The 26835-nt window shown below is 38.7% G+C and overlaps 2 protein-coding genes across 6 annotated transcripts in view; one reads left to right on the top strand and one right to left on the bottom strand.

The window, feature by feature from the left end:
* slc17a7b (solute carrier family 17 member 7b) overlaps positions 1-12853 on the top strand; it is a 19294-nt gene extending 6441 nt beyond the window's left edge. Inside the window, exons 3-14 of one of the 3 annotated variants that reach the window (XM_084103154.1) lie at positions 697-815; positions 922-1036; positions 1302-1389; positions 1659-1745; positions 3591-3733; positions 3828-3977; positions 4645-4777; positions 4902-5012; positions 6764-6891; positions 7292-7361; positions 7898-8053; positions 12807-12853. In XM_084103154.1, the coding sequence (XP_083959280.1) occupies positions 697-815; positions 922-1036; positions 1302-1389; positions 1659-1745; positions 3591-3733; positions 3828-3977; positions 4645-4777; positions 4902-5012; positions 6764-6891; positions 7292-7361; positions 7898-8053; positions 12807-12838 (1332 nt within the window). In that variant the 3' untranslated portion in view covers positions 12839-12853. Of the gene's footprint in view, positions 1-696; positions 816-921; positions 1037-1301; positions 1390-1658; positions 1746-3590; positions 3734-3827; positions 3978-4644; positions 4778-4901; positions 5013-6763; positions 6892-7291; positions 7362-7897; positions 10397-12238; positions 12334-12806 lie in introns of those variants that run through there. The other 2 variants (XM_084103153.1, XM_084103152.1) reach the window with 2 other exon arrangements.
* On the bottom strand, positions 12281-26835 carry LOC311075626 (obscurin-like; the record flags this gene model as incomplete). 3 transcript variants are annotated; one of them, XM_084103161.1, is made up of 8 exons in its annotated part: positions 26104-26835; positions 21543-21639; positions 16973-17017; positions 15859-16080; positions 15500-15769; positions 14357-14641; positions 13496-13732; positions 12281-12474 (listed from the first exon to the last, which is right to left on the bottom strand). In XM_084103161.1, the coding sequence occupies exons 2-8, from the start codon at positions 21571-21573 to the stop codon at positions 12281-12283; spliced, it is 1284 nt and encodes a 427-aa protein (XP_083959287.1). In that variant the 5' UTR covers positions 21574-21639; positions 26104-26835. The 3 variants fall into 3 exon arrangements, with proteins under 3 accessions (XP_083959287.1, XP_083959286.1, XP_083959285.1); XM_084103160.1 differs by having other exon boundaries at positions 21543-21594; positions 26104-26775; XM_084103159.1 differs by lacking the exon at positions 26104-26835 and adding an exon at positions 23393-23604 and having other exon boundaries at positions 21543-21594.

Genomic DNA, 26835 nt, shown 5'->3' with positions numbered 1-26835 from the left:
GTTGTTCCTCAGATCTTTGTGTCCAGATAATCTTGCAATTACGCTGTTCAAATGATATTAAAAGCTTTTCAGATATGAAAACCGTTGTGTATAATGAATTAGACATCAAACAGAGGCTGTATCTCAGCAACACTTTACTCTTTACAGAGAGCACTTTACAAATGTTGACCAATAGGTGGCGCTGACACCTAACGTGTATGTTGTAAATAAAGACTGATTCTGCTCATAATCTTTGAGTTTGGCATACAATCATATTTGATGCAGAGCATTAGATTTTTTGATGCATTTTAAAAGCAACACTGCTGGTAAACGAAAAAGCAAGTGTGCTTGTACTTGCAGCAATGCAACATGACTTATTTTTCATGAGCATTGAGTAAATTATAATGTGTTACTTTTAAAAGTAACAGTGTTGCATGTGCAGTATTTCCTCATTGCATACTGAAGTAGTATGTAAAACATCATGCAACAATAAACAGTGTTACACTACAATATTGTCACATGACTCAACTAGTTATTTTGCATTTTATTTTATTTTTGCTGAGTGCATGCATCGATTCATTTGGTGCATTTCATTAATAAAAGCAATATTACAATTTATGGCAATGCAATCGTGTTATTGGAGGATTTCAGTATTGTTTTATGCATTATGTTGTAATTTGTTGATTATATTAAGTGTAGAAAGTTTGTGTGTTTCAGAAAGCTCAGTTCACCTGGGACCCAGAGACTGTAGGAATGATTCATGGATCATTTTTTTGGGGATATATTGTCACTCAGATTCCAGGAGGCTTTATCTGTCAGAAGTTTGCAGCCAACCGGTCAGTCATGCAGTCTTTAAACCACAGCGAACAGAACACACACACACACACACACACACACACACACTGCTGATGCAGTAGATGTTTCTCTCTCTCTGTTTCTCAGAGTGTTTGGCTTTGCAGTCGTGTCCACGTCTATCCTGAACATGATGATTCCCTCGGCAGCACGGGTGCACTTCGGCTGTGTGATTTTTGTGAGGATACTACAGGGGCTGGTGGAGGTAAAAAAAAAAAAAAAAAAAAAAAAATATATATATATATATATATATATATATATATATATATATATATATATATATATCATATCATAACTTAGTTTTTCCCATGAGAAACACAAATTATATGATGTATTACTTTTAAAAGTAACATTCCCCAACCGTGTCACATGACCTCTGCATGTTCATCTGGGTATTGTGTGACTGAAGCACAATATTGCTCTGGTTATCGTTTATGACTTCATCTACTGTTATTGTCATTTCTGCTCAGGGTGTATCTTACCCAGCATGCCACGGGATCTGGGCCAAATGGGCCCCGCCGCTGGAAAGAAGCCGATTGGCCACAACAGCGTTCTGTGGTGAGGTCATTATTTTTGCTTAACAGCAGTTTAATGTCTGTGGAAAATGGATTCCCCCCCGCCGATTATTCACTGTTCATATTAACTATAAGTAACAATAAATATGAAAATGATGATTAATATTATAATTAATATCATTAATATTGTTTTTTTATTATACATTTTTTATAATTATAATTTTCATTTAATATTTAATATTTTTGAATTAATGAATGTATAGTTTGCATAGATGTATGTAGAGTGAATATGTGATTTGTTGTGTTTCTCAGGCTCATACGCGGGCGCTGTGATAGCCATGCCGTTAGCTGGCATTCTGGTTCAGTATTCAGGCTGGCCCTCAGTCTTCTACGTATATGGTGAGAAACACACACACACACACACACACACACACACACACACACACACACACACACACACACACACACACACTCACTAATGTTGGGGCATGATGCTCATCTGTTGGTGTTGTACATGTGTTCAGAGTTCTTCTCTCCGTCTCTCTTCTCTCCATCTCTCTTCTCTCCATCTCTCTCTTCTCTCCATCTCTCTCTTCTCTCCATCTCTCTCTTCTCTCCATCTCTCTCTTCTCTCCATTTCTCTCTTCTCTTCGTCTCTCTTCTCTCCATCTCTCTCTTCTCTCTTCTCTCCATCTCTCTCTTCTCTCCATCTCTCTCTTCTCTTCGTCTCTCTTCTCTCCATCTCTCTCTTCTCTCTTCTCTCCATCTCTCTCTTCTCTCCATCTCTCTCTTCTCTCCATCTTCTCTCTTCTCTCCATCTCTCTCTTCTCTCCATCTCTCTCTTCTCTCTTCTCTCCATCTCTCTCTTCTCTTCATCTCTCTCTTCTCTCCATCTTCTCTCTTCTCTCCATCTCTCTCTTCTCTTCGTCTCTCTTCTCTCCATCTCTCTCTTCTCTTCGTCTCTCTTCTCTCCATCTCTCTCTTCTCTCCATCTCTCTTCTTTTCGTCTCTCTCCTCTCCATCTCTCTCTTCTCTCCTCTCCATCTCTCTCTTCTCTCCTCTCCATCTCTCTCTTCTCTCCATCTCTCTCTCCTCTCCATCTCTCTCTTCTCTCCATCTCTCTCTTCTCTCCATCTCTCTCTTCTCTCCATCTCTCTCTTCTCTCCGTCTCTCTTCTCTCCATCTCTCTTCTCTCTCTTCTCTCTCTCTCTCTTCTCTCTTCTCTCCATCTCTCTTCTCTCCATCTCTCTTCTCTCCATCTCTCTTCTCTCCATCTCTCCGTCTCTCTTCTCTCCATCTCTCTCTTCTCTCCGTCTCTCTTCTCTCCATCTCTCCGTCTCTCTTCTCTCCGTCTCTCTTCTCTCCATCTCTCTTCTCTCTTCTCTCTCTCTCTCTCTCTCTCTTTTCTCCATCTCTCTTCTCTCCATCTCTCTTCTCTCCATCTCTTCTCTCCATCTCTCTTCTCTCTTCTCTCTCTCTCTCTCTTCTCTCCATCTCTCTTCTCTCCATCTCTCTTCTCTCCGTCTCTCTTCTCTCCGTCTCTCTTCTCTCCATTTCTCCGTCTCTCTTCTCTCCGTCTCTCTTCTCTCCATCTCTCTCTTCTCTCCATCTCTCTCTTCTCTCTCTCTCTCTCTCTCTTCTCTCCATCTCTCTTCTCTCCATCTCTCTTCTCTCCATCTCTCTCTTCTCTCCATCTCTCCGTCTCTCTTCTCTCCATCTCTCCATCTCTCTCTTCTCTCCATCTCTCTCTTCTCTCCGTCTCTCTTCTCTCCATCTCTCTTCTCTCTCTTCTCTCTCTCTCTCTTCTCTCTTCTCTCCATCTCTCTTCTCTCCATCTCTCTTCTCTCCATCTCTCCGTCTCTCTTCTCTCCATCTCTCTCTTCTCTCCGTCTCTCTTCTCTCCATCTCTCCGTCTCTCTTCTCTCCGTCTCTCTTCTCTCCATCTCTCTTCTCTCTTCTCTCTCTCTCTCTCTCTTTTCTCCATCTCTCTTCTCTCCATCTCTCTTCTCTCCATCTCTTCTCTCCATCTCTCTTCTCTCTTCTCTCTCTCTCTCTCTTCTCTCCATCTCTCTTCTCTCCATCTCTCTTCTCTCCGTCTCTCTTCTCTCCGTCTCTCTTCTCTCCATTTCTCCGTCTCTCTTCTCTCCGTCTCTCTTCTCTCCATCTCTCTCTTCTCTCCATCTCTCTCTTCTCTCTTCTCTCTCTCTCTCTCTCTCTCTCTTCTCTCCATCTCTCTGGCTGCAGGTAGTTTTGGGATCTGCTGGTATCTGTTCTGGATTCTGGTGTCCTACGAGAGTCCGGCGGCTCATCCGACCATCACGGCGGAGGAGAGGAAGTACATCGAGGAAGCCATCGGGGAATCAGCAGGACTCGTGAACCCACTGATGGTACGAACACACACGAGCGCATGTTGAAACACTGATGATAGAAACTCCTGCAGCATGAGGACCAGGACTCTCTCCTTCTTCTCCTCTCACGCAGAAATTTAACACTCCATGGCGTCATTTTTTCACGTCGATGCCCGTTTACGCCATCATCGTGGCCAACTTCTGCCGGAGCTGGACGTTCTACCTCCTGCTCATCAGTCAGCCGGCGTATTTCGAGGAGGTGTTTAAGTTTGAGATCAGCAAGGTGAGAGAAGTTCTCCTATCAGAGCCTAGAGTTTCAGAAGAGATCTCAGCCGTACCCCAGACTGTGCTCAGACCAGAATAATCATAATATTGTTCATATTTTGATTAGTCAGTGTTGTGTATTCAGCCTTCATAATGATAATAATACAATTTCAAACAATAAATATGATTATTATTCTTATTATGAACACTGACTATAATACTTTTTCATAATAATAATAATAATAATGTGACAACAACAAATATTTTTATGAACATTGAATAATAATAATATTTTGATTAGTCAGTGTTGGTTATTCATTATTCATTATAATAATAATAGTTGTTTTGCTTAGTGTGGGTTATAATATTTGTTAATAATAATAATAATCATAGTTGTTATTATTAATAATATGATAATAACAATAAACGTAATAGTAATCAGTAGTATTATAATAATTGCTTGGTGTGGGTTATAATAATCGTTATTTTGCTTAGTATGGATTAAAATGTTCATAATGATAATAATTATTATAATATTGTTATTATTTTTTGTTAATATAATAAGAACAATTATTTAAATTTTTTATGACCATTAAAAAAATAATATTTTGATTAGTCTGTTATTTCAGGAGAAACATCTGAGCCGAAGTTGATAGTTGAAACGCGTGGCTGTTCTCTGTGTTTAGGTTGGTATCGTCTCCGCTCTTCCTCATCTGGTGATGACCATCATCGTGCCGATCGGAGGACAGCTGGCCGACTACCTGAGGACACACAACTTAATGACCACCACGAACGTCAGGAAACTCATGAACTGTGGAGGTAAAGCCTCCATTCATTATATAATACATATATGCTTATCCATTCATCTATTCAATCAATAGCGTGCACAGATGCTGCTATAAATGAGACATCTGAAGTTGTGTGTGTGTGTGTGTGTGTGTAGGCTTCGGGATGGAGGCCACGTTTCTTCTGGTGGTGGGTTTCTCTCACACGAAGGGTGTCGCCATCTCGTTCCTTGTCCTTGCTGTTGGATTTAGTGGTTTTGCCATCTCAGGTAAGAACATGCATTGCCTTGCAAAAGCGAGAAATTATGCATTCAGTTGATCAAAAGTGACAGTAGAGACATTTATAATGTTCAAAAAAGATTTCTATTTCAAATTGCATCACGATTTCCACAAAAATATGCAGCAGCAGAACTGTTTACAGCATTAATAATAAGCAGAAATGTTTCTTGAGCAGCAAATCTGAATATATATATATATATACATACAGTACCAGTCAAAAGTTTGGAAACAGTACTATTTTTAATGCTTTTGAAAGAAGTCTCTTATGCTCATCAAGCCTGCAGTTAAAAACAAAAAAAAACAAAAAAAACCCAGTAATATTATGAAATATTATTACAATTTAAAATAATGGTTCTCTTTTTTAATATACTTTAAAATGTAATTTATTTTTGTGATGCAAAGCTGAATTTTCATCAGCAAGTACTCCAGTCTTTGGTGTCTTATGATCCTTCAGAAATCATTCTAATATGCTGATTTATGATCAATGTTGGAAACAGTTGTGCTGCTTAATATTTTTTTATAACCTGAGATACTTTTTTCAGGATTATTTGATGAATAAAAAGTTAAAAAGAACTGTATTTATTTAGAATAGAAATCTTTTGTAACAATATACACTACCGTTCAAAAGTTTGGGAACAATAACTATTTTTTTTTAAAGAAATTAGTACTTTAATTCAACAAGGATGCGTTAAATTGATAAAAGGTGATGGTAACGATTTATATTGTTAGAAATGTTTTTATTTTGAATAAATGCTGTTTTTATGAATAAATGCTGTTAACGTTTTACTCATCAATGAATCCTGAAAAAAGTATTCCAAAAAAATATATTAAACAGCACAACTGTTTCCATCATTGATAATAACTGAGTATCAAATCATCATATTAGAATGATTTCTGAAGGATCATAAGACACCAAAGACTGGAGTACTTGCTGATGAAAATTCAGCTTTGCATCTCAAAAATAAATTACATTTTAAAGTATATTAAAAAAGAGAACCATTATTTTAAATTGTAATAATATTTCATAATATTACTGTTTTTTTTTTTTTTTTTTTTTTTTAACTGCAGGCTTGATGAGCATAAGAGACTTCTTGCAAAAGCATTAAAAATAGTAATGTTTCCAAACTTTTGACTGGTACTGTATATATACAGTATATATATTTTAATTTATATATAAATTCATTAATACAATTATTAAAATTAGTTTAGTTTATTAATTTATAAAGCACACTTAAAAACAACAGATGTTGAAACCAAAGTGCTGTACAACAAATAAATTATAGGATTTATTATAAAATAATATTTAAATGATTTATTTATTAATAAAAAAAAATGTTAAAAAAATGTTTTCTGGGTGGAATTTTTTATTGTTGTTATTTTTCAAAAAAAAAAAAAAATGCATCACGGTTTCCACAAAAATATGCAGCATCAGAACAGTTTTCAGCATTGATAATAATCAGAAATGTTTCTTGAGCATCAAATCATCATATTAGAATGATTTCTGAAGGATCATGTGACACTGAAGACTGGAGTAATGATGCTGAAAATTCAGCTTTGATCACAGGAATAAATTACAGTTTAGAATATATTCAAATAGAAAACAATTATTTTAAATTGGAATAATATTTACATTTTTTTTACTGTATTTTTGATCAAATAAATGCAGCCATGTATTTCTTTTGAAAACATAAAAAAATCTTCCCAACCCCAATTTTTTCGCTCTTTTCTTTTCAACCTTCAGGGTTCAATGTAAATCATTTGGACATCGCTCCTCGCTACGCCAGTATTCTGATGGGCATCTCTAACGGCGTGGGCACGCTCTCGGGCATGGTGTGCCCTCTGATCGTTGGTGCCATGACCAAGAACAAGGTATTGACCGTAAGCCATAGACTCAGAGGAGAAGAGAGTGTGCTGTGCTGGATGTGCTGACAGTCTGCTCCTCTTTGTGTTTAAAAAGCTCATGCTTTTCCTTATAACATTTATAGAGATCATGTGTCATTTCCAATCTCTCTGGTTTCCAGTCAATATATAACCGCTCCTTTTCTCATTCTCTTCTCTTTTCTGTTCCTGGCCATCACATTTTGTTCATGCACATCGTCCCTTCTCTTCTTGCTCTTATTTCTCTCACATTAGGGTTAGGTTGCACATATTATCTGAATATACACTTGCACATACATTATCTGAAATGTTATGGTGACACATGCATACATAGATATCTCTATACACACACATGAACATACACTCTTGTCCTGTGTGTTTCTCTCTGTAGACGCGGGAGGAGTGGCAATATGTGTTTCTCATTGCTTCACTTGTTCATTATGGTGGAGTTATCTTCTACGGTGAATATTTCTGTCCATTTCCTTCCATCCATCTCTGTCTAATTGTGCATATGTAATATTTATAGTTATTGATCAAAATAAATTTTGGTGTATTTTGTTGTGTGTGTAATATTTGTGGCACTTTGGATTAAAGGCAATCTCATGACAAAAAAAATTAAAATTGCATAAAGAAAATGTTAAATATTTTCTAAAAATGAAAAAATATTTTAAAATTTATATTTTTTATTTGATTAAATTAAATACAAATATTTCTGTTATTTATTCAGTAATAATCCTCATGTCATCTTTAATTTTTATATATATATATATATATATATATATTCAAATTTATATATAAATTCATTAATAAATTTGTTTAAATCATAGGATAAAAAAAATCATGTTTGTGTGGTCCTAAAAATAGACATTCAGACTTTAGGATTGGTAATTTTATGCCATTTTATGACTATTTTTGTGAGATTCATCCAAAAGCCCCTTTTAAATGAATAACGGTCCACATAAATCATAGTGATGATGTCACCGCCGATGCGTTCCAGGTATTTTTGCGTCGGGAGAGAAGCAGTCGTGGGCGGAGCCTGAGAACATGAGTGAGGAGAAATGCGGAATATTGGGAGAAGACGAGCTAGCGGACGAAACGGAAGAGCTGTACCGCTCGACGGGAGGCGGCGGCTACGGAGCAACTATCCAATCAGGTGACCCCAATGGGGCGGGGACTGGAGGGGGCGGAGCCGGAGGTAGCTGGGTCTCAGACTGGGACAAAACAGAGGAATATGTCCAACCTGTCGGCACGAATAGCTTCCTATACGGAGGAGAGGAGGATAGGGGACTGACCGAATGATGTTCAGGGATTCTGGGCTCAGAGATCAAGAGTAAAGCTGGAAGAGGACGGGTGGAAAACAAGGACTGAATATTCCTCCCGTGCAGAAACCCAAGCCCAGTGGTTTTGACCCAAACTAAAAAGAAAACATCATAATTAACATCAAACCTTTCTAGGGATATCACATAGATTCAGCAGAGGTGTGTGTGAGTGTGTGTGTACGTGTCAGTTTGAGTGCATGTGGACGTTTACCAGGGTACGAAAGCCTAAAACCGGCTGATCTACATGACCAATCAAACGTGTGGATGTCAAGTGTGTCCATACTTTTGACTTTCTGGTCATGTATTTTAGCAAGTGATCATCAAGGTTTTGACAGTATTACTGTTATGAGATATTACTGCCATTCTGCCTAAATTGTGACAATCATGAAACTGTGTGTAAACGGTGATACTCACATATGAAATAGATGTTCAAATCCACTTTTGCAGAACAACTATAGTATAATTTCAATTAAAAACAGGATTTAGAGAATTGATCTCATGTGCCAATACTGTGAGGTGTGTTTAGTATTGGTCTCATGTAGACAAATACACATTTAAAGGCTAGTGATATAAACTATTTGGATAAACTTATAGCAGCGTTGACATACTTTTTTTTTTTTGATAGCTAATTCTCTTTAACGATTAATTTTTTGATCTTTAATTTGTATTTTTTTTAAATGTATTTAATCTGTAGCCATAGTAAAGTTGTATTCATTTATTCTATTGAAGGAATATTTAGCATTCAATAAAACTCCATCTCTGTTTACAGTGTTTGTGGCACAATAACAATTAGCACTAAAAATTAATTCAGTGACAAAATTATTTTCTGTGATAATTGACATTATCCCACAAATGTTGTCAATAGAGCTTTTTTATTGAGACAAAAACATTCCTTTAATTTCTAATTTGTTTAATTAAAACATCATATTCAGCCTTTACTTTTTTTGTTCTAAGTCGGACAAAATCGATGCCAAGCGCTGACCGTTAGCGTGGGCTTCCACTCAGCAACATGAACAACATGCTGTCGAAAGATTGCACATATAGCCGAGAGAGGGACCAGAAAATGGTAGTAGAGAAGATGAGATGGTCCTGCAGGTTCGGACAGTATAATTGAAAAGAAATAACACAGTTTAACTGGAATTATCGGCACTTCCTCTCTTTCTCCTCAGCATGGCACTTGACATTTTCAATATAATCTTATTTACTCGCACATCAGCATATTAAAGGGAAAGTTCACCCAAAGATGAAAGTTTCGTCATCGTTTACTGACCCTCATTATGTCATCCCAAACCTAAATGACTTTATTTCTTCTGTAGACGAATATCTGGCACTTTGGAGAAATGGGGTGTCTTATGACAAAATGTCTGGGTCATTTATTTATTTTTCATCCCAAAATTAAAATTAACACACACACACAAAAAAACAGAACCTCAATTTTGCATATAAGAAAATGATTTTTTTTTTTTTTTCTAAAAATAGTACAAAACATATTGTTAATATATTTTTAATTTGATTAATACTTAAAAAAAAACTAATTGTAATTTAAATCAGCGTAAATCAATTCATACCATGCTGTATACACATAATTTTAATAATTTAATCAATGAATTGTATGCATATATTTCATGTGTGTTTGTATAGTTTGTAAAGCTCGGAAATATCATTGCAATTATGATGAAAGTGAACGTTGATTTGAGCTGTCAAGCCTGAGACTTTGAATATGGTGTGTGTGTCATATGAACTGCTGTTATGAAGCTTTATGGTTCTTTCTAAGCCGGAGAGCTTCGTCCCGATTCATTATAATTGCATGTATTCAAATGAGCTTCTTTTGTGCTCCACAGAAGAAAGTAAATCATTCAGGTTTGGAACGACATGAGGGTGAGTAAATGATGACACAATTTACATTTTTGGGTGAATTATTCCTTTAATATAAACCAAGAAGCAGATCCCATAGAAATGAAGTGATATTTCTGTGGTTCTCTCTCTGAATAATTAAGATAATATAGTCACTTATGATGAAATCTCTCTGTAGAAGGACATTCTTGTAACACATCACTGCGGTTTGTGTCTTTTCCTTTCTTTTTGTTTCTTGGGGTTTGTTTCCTACGTACTTGTTCTATGTTGTGAAATGTGAATGTATAAAAAAAACTTGTGATAAAGCAACTTGTACGATTAAACTTTATTATTGTGATTATTATTATCATTGCTGCAGTTCAAACAGAGACTTACGGTCTACAGCAAACTAAACTACTGCTATATCACTCTTTGTAATGTAAATGTATTTCTACATATGCATTTCTACATACATTATTAATTTATATTAAATAGTTATTAGATACTTAAAATTATATTTTTTGTGAGTTCATTTATATTCATTTTATATTTACCGTAGTAGGCCTATTCTGGGAGTTCTTGATCACATTTATAATATCTGGTGTATTATTATTGTCATAATGTTATGAAGGGATCAGTTTCTGCGATCCATAAATGGAGGTCAAACTAAAGATGCAGTAATGAAAACCACGGTTTCATTTATAAAAAATGTAATCTGAACACTTAGAATTATAAAAAGATACTATACAAGGAACAAGAATAAACCGTGCATTGCATTGCAATATAAGTTTATTGGAATACAGTTATACAGTGCATACAGTGATAATTTTGATGATAAATTTTGACATATTCAATTAAACAAGCAGAAAATGCATTGCTTTTTAATAGTCTGAACAAGTTATTAAACATGAATAAACAGTGCAAATGCAAATACATCAAAGTCCCGTTCTAAAAGTGGCGTTCACTCTCCTGAGCATCTCCACGTATCCCAAAGGTGACACATTTCATTAGCAATTTGATATTATAGTCGTAATCTTCATTATATTAAAGGGATGAAATGAAAATCGCTCATGATTGATGATCTGCAGTTTCATAATGTGCTGACGTTACCTCAAGCGTGAACCCGACCCAGTGTGACCGTCGGCCGGAAGGGATGAAAGAAAAATATAGTGAATATAGTCGTTTAAAATAAGCATATTTTTCTCTCACACACCTTTTATTTATCTTCAGAAGACACTGATTCGTCAGCTTGGATCTAGTGTTCACTTTGTGTAGTTTTTGAGGAGTCGACTTTGGAGGCCCATGCATCGTATTTGTAAATGTAAATGATGTGAGAATTTGGAGAGAGTTTTTTTTTTATATAAACGATTAAACAGAGGCTTGAATTAATTGTAACTTAATTTAAAATGAATATGAAATATGTTGCATATATTTAGCAACATGCTCCTTTATATTGTTTATTTTTCGAGCGACGGACACTGAATGAATTTTAAAATATAAATATAAAGTTACTTGACATTACAAGCTGTTTTATTGAGATCTTTTCATGCTTGGAAATGATTACATGTGATATGAAACATTTCGGCAAGTTGTACTGTATCTTTCAACATACCTTCTGATGTTCATTCATGTTTATGCTATAATAGTAGTAAAGAGAGATGATCAGTTTCCCCTTAGGTTACTGGTAGGGTTGGATTAGGATTAGACAGTATATAGGGAACATTGGTGGAAAAGACTTCAACACAACTAAAAGATTGATTCTTGGGATTTGAGAATTGATATCGGAAGTCAAAATGAGAATTGATCATTGGTAAATCGTAATGTGGTCCTTTTTCTTTCATCCTTTTTATTGTTTGGTTCTTTCTCCTGTTTTACAGTGTTACACCAAATTCTGTGACCCATTGGATTATGTGATCATAGTGGTCGCTTCAAAATGAACAAATCTATTTTCCAAGTCATTTCGTTAATTTCAGCAGAATATAATTAAAATGTTACATGTTAATAGCCAAATTCTCCAAACACATCAAATGTTGATCACATTTAGAATAAGAAAAAAATTGCTATGCAAGGCCAAGGCCAAATTATGAGAAACAGAAACGATTAATTCATTGCTTATCTGGGTCTTCAGTCATATAAAAGATTCGTTCAAAATGACCGTTCATGACCGACCCATCATTATTCTCCAGGTCCCATTGTGTGGTACACCGCCTCCTGCCTCGTAACCCACCTCAGCCTTGTCCTTGTCCAGCATGTGGTAAATTGATGAATTGGATTTGATCAAAGTCTCCACCTGTCCACCTGTCAGTCGCCTGAAAACTGAATCCTCCACGTTTTCTGCACTTCAGCACGATCAGCACCACGATCAACACCCCAAGAACCATCAGAATCACAGCCATAATGATGGCCAGCACATTTACAGACTCTGGTTGTGATATGAGAAAGGAGGAGAATGCATTTTTTAATGTTAAAAATAATGAGTGGTGAAGTAAGAATTGGAAGTGACTGTAGTTCATTATGAGTAATGTCAACATTAAAATGCACGGAAAATGAAAGTGTTCATACAGTTCTGTGTGCATGTGTTTTCTGCCCTGAAACTGGGTGTAGCCGATACTTTGAGAACCGTTTCTGCTGTTGATTACCTCAGCTTACAATAACAAATGCTTTTTGGGGGGTTTTTTGGCAGGTTATTATCGTTTATTACATGGCTTGGTTGAATTCTAATGTAGAATGCGGTGTGTTATTTCTTGATTACAGATGCTGCTAAGGATAACACACCGTTGCCATGAAAAACAGAGCGTTGCTATGGACGCAGGATTCTAACCGTAGAGACGGACCGGACTATTTTCTTTAGCGGAAGCAATACAATCAAATCAATAAACTCCTTTTTAAATCAATATTTTGTGTTAAATTATTGATTTATTTGGTAGGTAGCCATGTAATAAGCGGGATAATGTAGAGCGAGGCGGTTGTTATAGCGAATACAACCCCTTCAGGCTGATTTAAGCTCCGCTTCATGTCAGGGTCCTGATCAGCCTGTCGGGGTTGTATTCGCTATAACAACCGCCTCGCTCTACATTATCCCTTACTTAACTAAAACCTGAAATTAAGTAATAGCTGAAATTAAGTAGCTGAGATTTAACTTATTTTATTTCAATTAGTTGCTAAGTATGCCAAAGCAATATTTAAAATGTTCATTAAGTTTCAGCTGAAGCACTAAAATTACTAAAAAAGTAAATAAAAACACCTAAAAAAACCCCCACAAAACTAAATTACTAAAACTTTAAAATTGAAATGAAAATATAAAACAAAACTAATTCAAAATATTAATAAAAACGATGACAGAATATTAATTATACTAAAATAACACTGGCTTATGGACATAAAGTCTAAGTAGCGTGTGTGTGTGTGTGTGTGTGTGTGTGTGTGTGTGTGTATTTAGGTACCTGTGTAGCTGTAAACGTTGCTGAAACGAGAGAAACCTTTCCCACACACCCTCCGGCAGCTGTACAGTCCTCCTTCCTTCACGGTAATAATGTGTGTATTTTCAGGCAGTCTTCGGCGTGAGTTATTAAGGAGTGTGTGATACCAGTAATAGGACGTGCAGTTGGCAGGACAGTCTCTGCAGAAACACTCCAGACTGTTAGGAGACGTTGATTCCACAGTAGCAGCAGGAGGCCCACCTGAACCACACACAGATATGACTTACAAAAGAATTGATTCAGTGGTTGTTCCTGTAACTCAGCTGGTAGGATAGTGACTTAACGTTAGCTAAGGTCATGGGTTAAACTCCCAGTGAATGCGTATCCTGATAAGGATAAAAGCATCTGACAAATGTATAAATGAAACCGCTCTGACAGATTCAGTGAGTAATTCGTTAGACTAATTCGAACCGATAATGTGTGAGTCGTTCTGACTGATTCACTAAAAGAGTTGACTCATAAGAGTCATTTGTTCATGAATCAGACTATGCTGGGTGAAGCGGTGTGTTTGCTTTACATGCAGCCATGAAAACAACAAAAGAGAAAGATGTGATGGGTTGCTTTATTAGTTTTAGCTTACTTTATCTTACTTTCAAACAGTGAGTTATTATCATTATACATATCTTGTGCTTAAATAGCCTATATATTAACATGTGTCATATTTTATTATTATTATTATATAGTATCACATGGCACTCTTACGTATACAGTTTTCAGGAATGCCATGGTACCGTGTCCAAAAAAATACTTTCTAGTTCTAGTACTATCTAGTAGTGGTTGTGTATAAATGAAGGGGAGAGGTGAGGCAGTTATTGTAATGTTTACCTATAACTTTTAACTCCTGGGCATCAGAATCTCCTTCCTGCCAGGCAGCGTCTGCACTGATGTGGTTGTACCTGTAGGCGGCGTGACATCTGTACTGTCCGGCATCGGCTTGTGTGGCGTTGGTGATGATGTATGTATCTTCTGTTATGTCTGCGTCTGGGATTATCTTATTATCCTTATAGAATGTAGCCTTTTCTGCTTTCCCACCCCAGACTTCACACCTGAGAGCCACGCTCTCCCCCAACAGTGCAGGAGCGGCTGGAGGATCCAACTTCACCTTGAGCTCTGAGACACACAGACACACAGAGACACAGGTCAGACATCCATCATCTACTGCTGCACGAACCTGATGCTTCATTTAAAGTATGGTGTTACTGACATTAACTACAGGCTATTGGCTGTTTAAGAAAAAGGGATTCAAAATGTATATTGGAATTTTTGGAATTTAATCTATATTGATCAACTTTGTCTTTGTGATGCAAATGAGTCAATAGTTGCCATACAGTAGGAGTATAGATGAATAAACACTGATCTTGGAGAAATGTTAGACTTTATATTGAGATCTGACTTTTATAGACTTTGATGTTTTGGCAAGTCAGAGCACAGTTTGAGCTATTGTTGAGATTCACCCTGCAACTACAGAGGTGACAGATGTGAGGTGTCTTTTCCTCAACATCTGAGAATCAGTTTCCATTTTCTCTCCAGTTTAGTCCCATGGCTCTTTATGGAAGCCATTGAGATTTAGAGGATATCGTCTGTATTTCTTTTTGAGGAGGACCTTATTCAAGGAGTCAGAAACCCTTAATCTAAACCAGAGAACATGGTCTATTACTTGACTATTACATTCAGATTTAATTATTGTGAAAATTAAATATACTCTAACATCACTTGCTTAACATGTTCAAGAGCATGTAAGACTGATGGGAACTAGCTGGCAACTTGTGGTCAGAAAAAAAATTTCTAGGAAAGTCAGTGAGATCCAGTGTTGGTTTTTAAATTGAATTTAATTGCGTGGATGCAGATAATCTACAAATCATAGAACTATATAAAAGCGAGTAAATAATGACAGAATTAGTATTTTTGTATTTCCCTTTAACTACACAGGGGATCTGAAATACATCAGGGAAATGAGGAAGGAGTCACCTGTCATTTTCAGCGTCACGGCATTGCTTCGTCGTGTGCCGTTCTTGCACCAGAAAGTGGCTCTTTTTGCTTCTTTCAATTCTGCATATATAACAGCAGTCTTGTCCTTATTAACATCGGGTGTTAGTATGAAGCCGCTCTCTCCCCGCAACACAAAACACTTCCAGCCATATGGATCATCATCCACATGCAGCACCAGGTTTCTTCCACCACCTTTGGACATCACAGCGCCACCTATAGATGGAGAGAGCTGAGCGTCAGGCTCCAGCTCTGAGAGAGAGTGAGAGATGATGAGAAACAGCAGGAGGAACAGATGATCGTGAGTGAACGTTTAGAGTTATTTAGGATGGTGTTCATACCTACGACAGTGAGTGTGTATGGGTCGCTCTTCGATCCGCCCCGCTCACATTCATACTTCTCGTTGTCTTTTGATGTCACTGCTGTAAGAAGCATTGAAGAACCCTGATGTGATGTGATGTGACGTCCATTAATGAACCATTTTATCGGTTCACCCACTCCTTTACAGATCAGAGTGATGTCATCTCCAGCAAACACATCTGGGAACCTCGGCAGGAGAGACACTGAGAGAAAGAATACAGACACATGAGAGACACGTCTTCTGTAACGCCAGGTTGTCTGACTACTTTACTATTGTAAAATGCACTGCCCGTCAAAAAAAGTCACTGTTTGGAGTTAAATAGGCAAAAGCTTAAGAGTCTATGATTGGATCATTATTGCAGTGATTATTATGTTTCTAACATGTTATATGTTTGGCAACAGTTCTTCTTACTCTAACTGATGGAGTGTGTAGCTTTTCATTTCTGAAACAATCATGTATGAAGAACATCATGTTGATATTCCAGGATGACAATGTCCAGATTCATCGGGCTCAGATTGTGAAAGAATGGTTGTGAAAAGCTTGAAGAATCATTTTCTCACATGAATCCAGAGCTTAAATTCATGTTTGGGATGTGCTGGAGGAGACTTTACAGAGTGCTGGACTCTTGCATTGACAACACAAGATCTTGATGGAAATAACACCACAACTTTCTTTTCAATCGAGATGTAAATCAATTTTTGGTCTGGACTCAGAGGTGCCGATTCATGTGTGAAAATGATTCTTCAAGCTCCTCACAACCATTCTTTCACAATCTGAGCCTGATGAATCTGCATATTATTATCCTGGAATATGAACATGATGTTCTTCATACATGGTTGTTTAAGAAATTTAAGAACGACAGGTATTACTTTGGACAAGGTTGGAGGTTCATTATAAATGACCCTCAGTGAGGTACTTACTGACACTAGAAACATCAGTGTGCTGGTTGGGTGAAGTGATGAGGTTTCCTGCACCAAAGTTCTGCAGTTCTGCATTGTTTTTTTTCTAAATGCTGTGCTTTATAATAGATTTGATAGTATCTCTTTTTTTTTAGCTCCTCTGATCTTGTGCACAATGAAAATGTGTGTATTTACCTGCTGGTTTTTGTCCCTTGTCTTCTCTTATGAGAGCCAACAACACTGTGACATAAAAAGATAAATCAGATTATTTCTGCACTAAGAATTGGCCCACTGGGAAAGGTTCAGGTGCTCCCGATGTCCAGTCTACTCCACAGCCAATCACAGACCCCCTCCTGGCTCGGGTCCTGGGGCTTCGGCCCCGCCAACCCTATTGTTAATGCGGCCCTGGCTGTGCTGATATTGTGCATCATAAATTGTTCAAAATATTGGCTAAAAATACAACAACTATTTGAAAATAAATCTTAAAAAATAAATAAATAAATTGGCAGTGAAATGCAAATCTGTGTAAAACAATTATCATATTAGTAATATAATTCATATTTCTGTGAAATCTGCAATAAAATTGGATAATTTTTTGGGAAAATTTTCAACATTTATCATCATTTAAAGGGATGTTTCGGAGTAAAATCAACCTAGGGTCCTTTGCACCATGACCTCGAGCCAAACACCCCCCCCCCCAGAAGATTTTTTCCCTTGGTCATAAAACGAGGCATTGGAAAGTTTGTACCTGATGTACTTACAAACTTTCCAATGCCTCGTTTTATGAGTACAGAACCTATTTGTAGAAGTTTGGTGCCATTCTGGGCATTATTAGTGGGGTAATTTACAAGATACAGCCTTGGATCCATTAGCGCCTGCACTAAGCCATTCGGCTGATGTCTCTAAATAAGCTCTAGCTTTAATAATGTTCGACCAAGGGGAAAAAAGGCTTCTGGGGGGTGTCTGGCTCGAGGTCATGGTGTAAAGGACCCTAGGTTGATTTTACTCTGAACCATCCCTTTAATGTCAATTAACCAGACAAACAAAGCTTATTGAATTGAAGAAGCAGTCGAACAACAGGAGAGATCATCAGTCTGTGAGTGTTTACTTTTCCCAGTAGATTTTAGCGCGGCTCTGTGTTGCTAGGAAGTTTGTTTTGTTTACTGTGTTTTTACTCTGGTAAAAGCGCCCGTGTGACGTTGTTTGTGCGTCGTGACTTGTTAGTTTCGCTTGACTAAACAGGAGGGCGGGACCTGCTGTATTCAATAAAGAGGTATTAGGCGTGTATAAATAGGTTAGTGCACCGCGGCAGCGGTCGCGGCAGCCCTCGTGTGAAGCCCTCATAGTGTGAAGACCGAAGAGTGTAAAGACCAACGACTCTACCTGTGCGACTCCACCGAGCAAGGACACAGACAAGTCACTTGAGTATTAATTTTCTTGGTTTTTTTTCTTTCCTTTCTCTTCTACACAACTTTTCATCTGATCTGTCTGTTTGTGACCCCTCTTACACTATGTGTTTTCAAATCCCTACTATTACTAACACGCGTAAATCAAATGTCACACGTCAGAGGCAGTCCAATCCTAACAACCTGCGTACTTTTCCGGTGTCTTCTAGTACTATATTCTCTTTTCCTATTGGTCTCTGGAATTGCCAGTCCGCTGTAAACAAAGCTGATTTAATCTATTTCTAGTCATTTGGGTCTCAGCCTACTGGCCCTGACTGAAACCTGGATCAGACCAGAGGACACTGCCACACCGGCTGCCCTCTCCACTAAATTCACTTTCTCACACACCCCTCGCCTGACTGGTAGGGGTGGTGGTACTGGTCTGCTCATCTCAAACGACTGGAAATTTGATCATTTACCACCTCTGTGTGACAACAGCTCATTTGAATCACATTCAATTACTATCACTAGCCCTATTAAAATCCATTTTGTAGTTGTTTATCGTCCCCCAGGGCAGCTCGGCAGTTTCTTGGAAGAGCTTGATGTGCTACTCTCATCCTTCCCTGAGGATGGTACTCCTCTCATAGTTCTTGGATACTTCAACATCCACCTAGAAAAACCTCAGGCTGCTGATTTCCACACTCTGCTTGCCTCATTCGACCTCAAACGAGTATCTACTGCGGCTACTCACAAATCAGGTAATAAATTGGACCTTATCTACACACGCTACTGCTCCACTGACCATACACTGGTCACTCCACTGCACACCTCAGATCACTTCCTCCTCACTCTCAACATCAGCCTGCCACAGAACACAACACACACTCCTCCACAGGTCACCTTTTGGCAAAACCTACACTCACTCTCACCCTCTCGTCTATCCTCTTTGGTCTCATCCACACTTCCTCCACCTGATCAGCTTTCAACACTAGATACTAACAGTGCTACTGATAATCTTTTCTCCACTTTAACATCCTACTTGGACAACTTCTGCCCCCTTTCCTCCAGGCCAGCCCGTGCCACACCCTCTGCCCCCTGGTTATCTGGTGTTCTCCGTGAACATCGTTCGAAACTCAGGGGTGCAGAGAGGAAGTGGCGCAAATTGAAAGATCCTACTGACCTTGGTCTTTATCAGTCCCTCCTCTCTTCCTTCTCTGCTAATATCTCTACTGCTAAAATGACTTACTATCACAACAAAATTAACAATTCTTCAGACTCTCGCATGCTTTTCAAAACCTTCTCCTCTCTTCTCAACCCTCCTCCTCCTCCTCCTCCTTCATCAACACTAACAGCTGACGATTTTGCTACATTCTTTATAAATAAAACAACCTCCATCAGCGGCCAATTTACCAATCCACAAACTGACACACACACTTTTCCAGCTAACACACACTCTCTACCCTCCTTCTCTCTACTCTCAGAGGCAGAAGTCTCCAATCTCCTCCTTTCCAATCGCCCTACCACCTGCCCCCTTGATCCTATTCCCACTAACCTACTTCAAGCCATTTCATCCTCGGTTGTGCCCGCACTCACACACATCATAAACACCTCTCTTCACACTGGTACCTTTCCCACAGCATTTAAGCAGGCTCATGTAACCCCACTGCTTAAGAAACCCACTCAAAATCCAGCACATCTGGAAAATTACAGACTGGTATACCTTCTTCCATTCGTCGCGAAAACACTTGAACGAGTTGTTTTCAACCAGATCTCTTCCTTCCTTACACAGAACAACCTCATGGACAACAATCAATCTGGTTTCAAAAGCGGACACTCAACTGAGACTGCCCTGCTCTCAGTAATTGAAGCTCTGAGACTGGCAAAAGCAGCTTCCAAATCCTCAGTTCTCATCCTGCTGGATCTATCTGCTGCCTTTGACACAGTTAACCACCAGATCCTCCTGTCAATCCTAAAGATGAAGGGCATCTCGGGAACCGCACTCCAATGGTTCAAGTCTTACCTCTCAGGTAGGTCCTTTAGGGTGTCGTGGAGGGGTGAGGTGTCTAAGACACAATCTAGCCACTGGAGTGCCTCAGGGCTCAGTGCTGGGACCGCTTCTCTTCTCCATCTACATGACATCACTAGGATCTGTGATTCAGAAACATGGCTTTTCCTATCACTGCTACGCTGATGACACACAACTCTACCTCTCATTCCAGCCTGACGATCCGACGGTAGCTGATCGTATCTCAGCCTGCCTGACAGACATTTCTGGCTGGATGAAGGACCACCACCTTCAACTAAACCTTGCAAAGACAGAGCTACTCGTGGTCCCGGCCAACCCAACACTTCACCACAACTTCACCATTCAGCTAGACTCGTCATCCATAACTCCATCTAGGTCAGCCAGAAACCTTGGTGTGGTAATTGATGATCAATTGAACTTCACAGACCACATTGCTAGAACTGCCTGGTCATGTAGATTTGTCTTGTACAACATTAGGAGGATCAGACCCTTCCTATCAGAACATGCTACTCAACTCCTTGTCCAAGCGCTTGTTTTATCCAGACTTGACTATTGTAACGCTCTCCTGGCTGGTCTTCCAGCTTGCACAGTCAAACCTCTGCAACTGATCCAGAACGCCGCAGCTAGAGTGGTCTTTAACGAGCCAAAAAGGGCACACGTCACTCCTCTCCTCACAAAATTGCACTGGTTGCCAGTTGCCGCTCGCATCAAATTCAAGTCACTGACGTTTGCCCTTCAGAACAACCACTGTTTCTGCTCCCTTTTACTTTAACTCTTTACTTCAGACTTACGTGCCATCCAGAAACTTGCGCTCTGCAAGTGAACGACGTCTTGTGGTGCCATCTCAAAGAGGCACAAAATCTCTTTCTCGGACCTTTACCATGACTGTTCCCTGCTGGTGGAATGATCTGCCTAACTCAACCAGAGCTGCTGAGTCCATAGCCACTTTCAAGAAACGGCTGAAGACGCTTCTTTTTCGACAGCACTTGATCCAGTAATACTAACACTTTCTCTACTACTCTATTCTATTCTGTTCTATAACAAAAAAAAAAAAAAAAAAAAAGTTCTGCGTTAGATTAAACTGAGAAGGGTCATAGCACTTGCATTTTGTTGTCCTACTGTTAGTTTAACTGCTTCTATTGTTCTCATTTGTAAGTCGCTTTGGATAAAAGCGTCTGCTAAATGAATAAATGTAAATGTAATGAATCATTTGCCTCTTCTGTTGCATGAAAACTGCAAACTGGTTGGTTTGATTTAAAATTCAACATGAATGTAGCAAATATCAACAGAATCAGAAACCCATAACACAGAATCAGACAATAAGATGATGCTGCATAAACTCTTGTGTTTTTACCTGACAGTGTCAGCAGAGACCTCATGTCCATCAGCCGAGCCACGCTGTCCGTCTGTCAGAAAGAGAAATATAAGGTCCAAGTCCAAAGAGAAGTGGACTGGCAAAAATAAAACAACAGGTACGGTAGTTATATTTAAGGTGTTTGCAAATTCAAAACAGTCCAAAAACACAATTCCTTCAAATTAAAGGGCACCTATTATGACTTTTTTCACAAGATGTAAAATAAGTCTCTGATGTCCCCAGAGTGTGTATGTGAAGTTTTAGCTCAAAATACCCAACAGATAATTTTTTACAGCATGTTTAAATTGTCATTTTTTGGGGCTCAGAAAAACGCACTGTTTTAGTGTGTGCCCTTTAAATGCAAATAAGCTGCTGCTGCTGCACGGCACAGGGGGCGGAGCCTCACGAGCTCGCGCTCAGAGCCAGGACAATCTCATCTGATAATATCAGAACAGAAACTCTCAGTTGCAGTGTTCATTTCGACTTGGAGTCAGACAATAATGCCCACAGAGCCCGAGAATATATGCTGTATGGAGATAGAACAGGTATAGTTTAGTTTAATTATGGTTATAACTTATTTGTCATCTGCTTTTATCCACTATTAATACAAGCCTGCTGTAGCAGACCCTGTCCAAATGATGACCAAAATCTACTGATGAGTTCAGTGAAGTTTATTGTACATCACACAAAAGATGAAGCGTTAGTTTTACTCCAGAGAATCACAGTAAGAGCTGAATAAACACAGTATAAGAAGTGAGCATTAAAGTCTTATCCATAAACTCTCTCTCTCTCCCTTTCATTATCATCAACATACACAGCGAAGTACACAAAACACTCATTACAACTAACAGTAAACAAATATATACACACCTTTTCAGTGGGTGCTTAATAAACTGATAAACCTTATATCCGTAAAACGACTCGATGAGCTGTCATAAAGAGCGTGCTCTCACTTTCATTTCTGCCGTGGTCAGTAACGTTAGTCCTGTCGCTCTGAAGACCGTAAGCTGGATCACAAACAGTACGGATCCATCCTCGAGTAACAACGAGAGTAAATGAAGACTGCTATGTTCATTCTTACATCCAACAACAAAACACCTCAATCGCTTAGGAGACATTCTTGTCTACAGCTGCTCAAGCGTCGAAACAATGGCAGACTCTGTGTCCAGCTCACTCAGGGCGGGTCTATGCTCAAACTGCAGTGTCAATCAACAGTCGTGGGAGGGGCCTGTGCAAAGTGACGTCACATTGCCCCGAATCTGAGAACAGCTTGTTCTGAGACAGTGCTTATGATTTCTGGGGATTATAAAAAAAGCACTGGGTGGATTTTTTATCATTATAGGGTGGTTGTGTACACACACTGCCAACACACATTTATGTTCAAACACCATGTAAAAGTGTATTTTGCATAATAGGTGCCTTTAAGCTGAAGTTCTGTTCTGAGGGGTGGCAATCTGGCCTTGCCAAGAAGAAAGATGACATGAGCTATGACTATTCTGTAATCTAATTTAGGACACAGAGCCATATCCCTTTATACTGGCATCTGAAAATTGTGCAGTTGCGCCAAAACCATGTGGCTTCAAACATTAGTCAACTGTAAATGCATTAATCTGATCCAGACCAGTAACCCATTCAATCATTGTTGGTCAAGAACTGGAGGAATCTCATCATTCCAGTTAATAAATAAATTGTCCTGCATGATTCCTGTAAAATGAGCTTGACTGGATCTTGAAAGGATCATAGACTGAGCCGATCACTGCCAAAATCCCACGGGCACGTCTACTATGATTTGCCCTTTACAGAGTAGGCTACAGACAGTCTTGAAACTGAGAGTGTCTGTCTGCACTCACCATTGGAGTCCTAGAGCCCTTTCCATCTGCAGTTGATCTCGCTCCACGTTAAGCTCACTGATATTATTTGATCTGTCTTGCTCTGGAATGGATTGCAAGACCTCACAACTGTTGCTGTCCCTCTGTGTCAGATGGAAACTACCTTAACTAAGAGCAGCCAGATCTTTGGCAATCTGGATTGCTTGCTTTCTTCTCTGCTCTTCACATAATCGTCCATATCAAAATAAAAATAATAACAAAATTTACATAAAGTGTACGATCACACCGGTGTGATTAGAACGTTCAGTGCGTCACGTGATCAACTGCTAAATTAAAGCTGCTCTAAGCGATGTTGGGTGAAGTCACTTCTTGTTGACGTTCAAAGTATCGTCAAACAAAACGGCGGCTGGCTTGCCCCTCCCTCCTCCTCCTCATCCCGTCCCCTCCCTTCCGTTCTTCCTGAAACAGTCATGAACCATTTAGAAAAACCAAACTGGATTTAACCTGTCCAGCAAAAACAGAGCCACCTGAATGTCGGACTGGAAGCCCTTCTGCCGGCGGAGCTCTCGCCACCTTTTGAACGCTTTTCCGATGTAAATTTGGGACTTTGTGCATTCCTTCTCCTTTTCCTTCTTCTTTGTTATTTGTTCATCGGAACGTCGTCTCTTTTGTCGGCCATATCAAAATTCTCAAGAATATACATTTTTAACATTAGTGGTTGTCTAGGACATCTCTCCTCTAGCTAACTTCTCTCTTCATGCTTTTCTCTCCTCCACTCCCCACACCGCCGTTCATGTGCACACGCACTAACCCCCCCACCCCCAGGTCATTCTTGTCGGTTATTGGCTGGAACACTGTTTGTTATGTTTCGTGGTCCAGGCTGGGCCAGTTTGTTTTTCTTGCCGTTTGTGGAGCCTGGGCTGTTTACAGAGACCGTGTTTTTTTACAGTGTGTTCAGGGGACAGGCAGCTAGCGGATAGTGAGGAGATGTTTGCTGAATGTGATAAAAAAAAAAATTGGCCTAAAAAACGTACTAATATGGCCTAAAAATATACTGTTTATACTGTGCCTTTCACCATAAAGAAAATAGTAAATGTGTGAACAAGTGACTGATTTCAGCATCTGTTTATAATTTTGGGGGCGGGACGTTTTAGATTCTAGAGAGCATTTGATTGGACAGAAAATCTGATGAGAAGCTTAAGTTTAGATGATGTCATCAAAATTATAAGGCTCGTTTGAGGTGATCAAAATCTGCCATAACCGATCACCGCGAGATGCATGTCGGTTAGAAATGTGTCCGAGTGCGGTCCACCCTGCTCTTATCTCATGCTGATGTAGGCTATATAAAAAAACTCTCGCGACAGCGAGGCGGCCGTGTCGGGTTCTGCAGTTTTCTCTATGACTGCACTGATCAAAAACACAATGGGAAATGACTGGCTGATGACACAGCTTAATTCTCATTGGTTTAAACAACTGTGATGTAGGCTATTGTTCTGTTTTTAAAATGTTTGATTTTAAAACTCTGATATCATGTTTTTATGTGTATAAATTATGTGTGAATATTCCTAATCTGTCTGACAGTTCTATCTCTCTATGGGATATGTGACTGTTTTCATATTTCTAAAAACATATAAAAACACGTCTGTATTAAAGCAAAAATGATTGATAAACAAGTCTTTCGAATGGAATTAAACAACAAGCAGCCAATCTTTTGTAAGATAATTGAATAACATGAGGAGTTGTTCGTAACTTTGTGAACCTTTACTGAACTCAAGGCAGAACATACATCTAGCTCGGCCAGCCCCAGAAAACATTTTCATTCCTCCTCTCATTGCTATATCTCCAATAGCCCTCGGCTGAGCGCATATCAATGGAGCCTATTGTTTTGGAGCACACTATAGACCTTATTCAGAGCAGCGCTATTACATACATGACAGGTATGAAAGTGAGGCTGTGAGGGATGGACTTGCCGTGTTTCCAATGCCATCCGCTGTAAAAAAAACTATATAAAGCTCCTAGATTACTTACACAGTAAAAAAACGTTGGGTTATTATTATTATTATTTTCCCGGTGTTGAAATCAGGCTCATATAAATATCAGGAAACATGATTCCTGGCTGCATGTCAATTTCCCAATTTTCCACAGCTTATTTTGTATATTTATTATTACACAGAGTTTTTTGTCAACTGAAATTTCTTGGAAATATATTTTTTCCAGTGTTTCATGAGCAGAACAATCCAAAAACACATTAAATAACAGTACAGCCCATTGAAGAGATGCATGTCTGTCCCTCACAGCCTTGCTTTCATTCCCGTTAAAAATCAAATATGGCGCTGCTATGAATAAGGTCTATAGCTTATAGATAACAGTAGCTAAGACTAACATATTCATACTAAAAGCCAAAAAGACTTCAATTTTGATTTCATGACGACTAAGATGTGATGCTTTTTCAAACTTGGATTTTCTCAGTTTTTGCAACATATATCGAGTAACAACGGTTTTTTATTAAGTTTAGGTTAGGTTAGTTATTTTTAGGCTTCAATAAACACTTTCTACTGCTTGTCTAATTTAGGCCTAGTACATAAACACAAGCTTAACAGACATATTGTAACACATTGCATACATGAACAAGATAAACCATAACAAACAATTATCTTTTTTTAAAGTGTGCTCACAACTTTTTTAAATGGCCATGCAAGTTTGCCAAGTCAGTTTGTTGTCACAAATTGTACCTTAATGTTCCACCGTTTGTGCAGTGCGTGGATGAAGAAATAGCGGCGTCTTCCTCATGCAGCTCTCCTACGATGCAATCCACAGTAATACTCCCCACAAACGATAAGCTTGTTTCCTCCACGGATTTATTTATTTTTTCTCAGAAGTGCAGCTCGCAGTTTCCTCCTACAGTCAACTTGTCCAATAGTCTCCAATTAGATCCAATACAGTCCATCGACGAAGACTTAAATCCCAACAAATAAAACCAGCTCCCATTACGGTCAAACCTTTTGACTTTCTAGACTTTCAATTGAGCCAATTAAAGAATTTACTTTTTTGTCAGATCCCATTTGAAGTGATATTTCTGTGGCTCTCTCTGAATATTTAAGATAATAGTCAATAGGTTTTTTTCCACGCATTTAAAAAAAAAAAAGTGAATGTATATAAAAAATATGATAAAGAAACATTATTTATTATTGTGATTATTATTATCATTGCTGCAGTTCAAACACAGAGACTAAAAGGTCAAAATCCTGATTTCAATCTTCTAGACATCCCAAGTCTGCCGGAAGTCTCCCGCATATTGATAGCGGCTCCCTGATGCCCGAAAATTAGTTAAAATCTCCCGGAATGTAGTAGAGCGCGCATGCGAGACAGAGACTGTGTTCCAAACCGTGTAGCGCGTGCACATCAGAGAGGGAGAGGGAGCGAGAGACCTTGCGTGTTGTGCTAGTGTAGTGTACTAGTGTAGT

The sequence above is a fragment of the Abramis brama genome (assembly GCF_963993115.1).
Source record: "Abramis brama genome assembly, chromosome: 24".
NCBI classification, from domain to species: domain Eukaryota; kingdom Metazoa; phylum Chordata; class Actinopteri; order Cypriniformes; family Leuciscidae; genus Abramis; species Abramis brama.
Note: the sequence above shows the minus strand (reverse complement) of the source record. Positions and strands in the feature narration are given on the sequence as shown.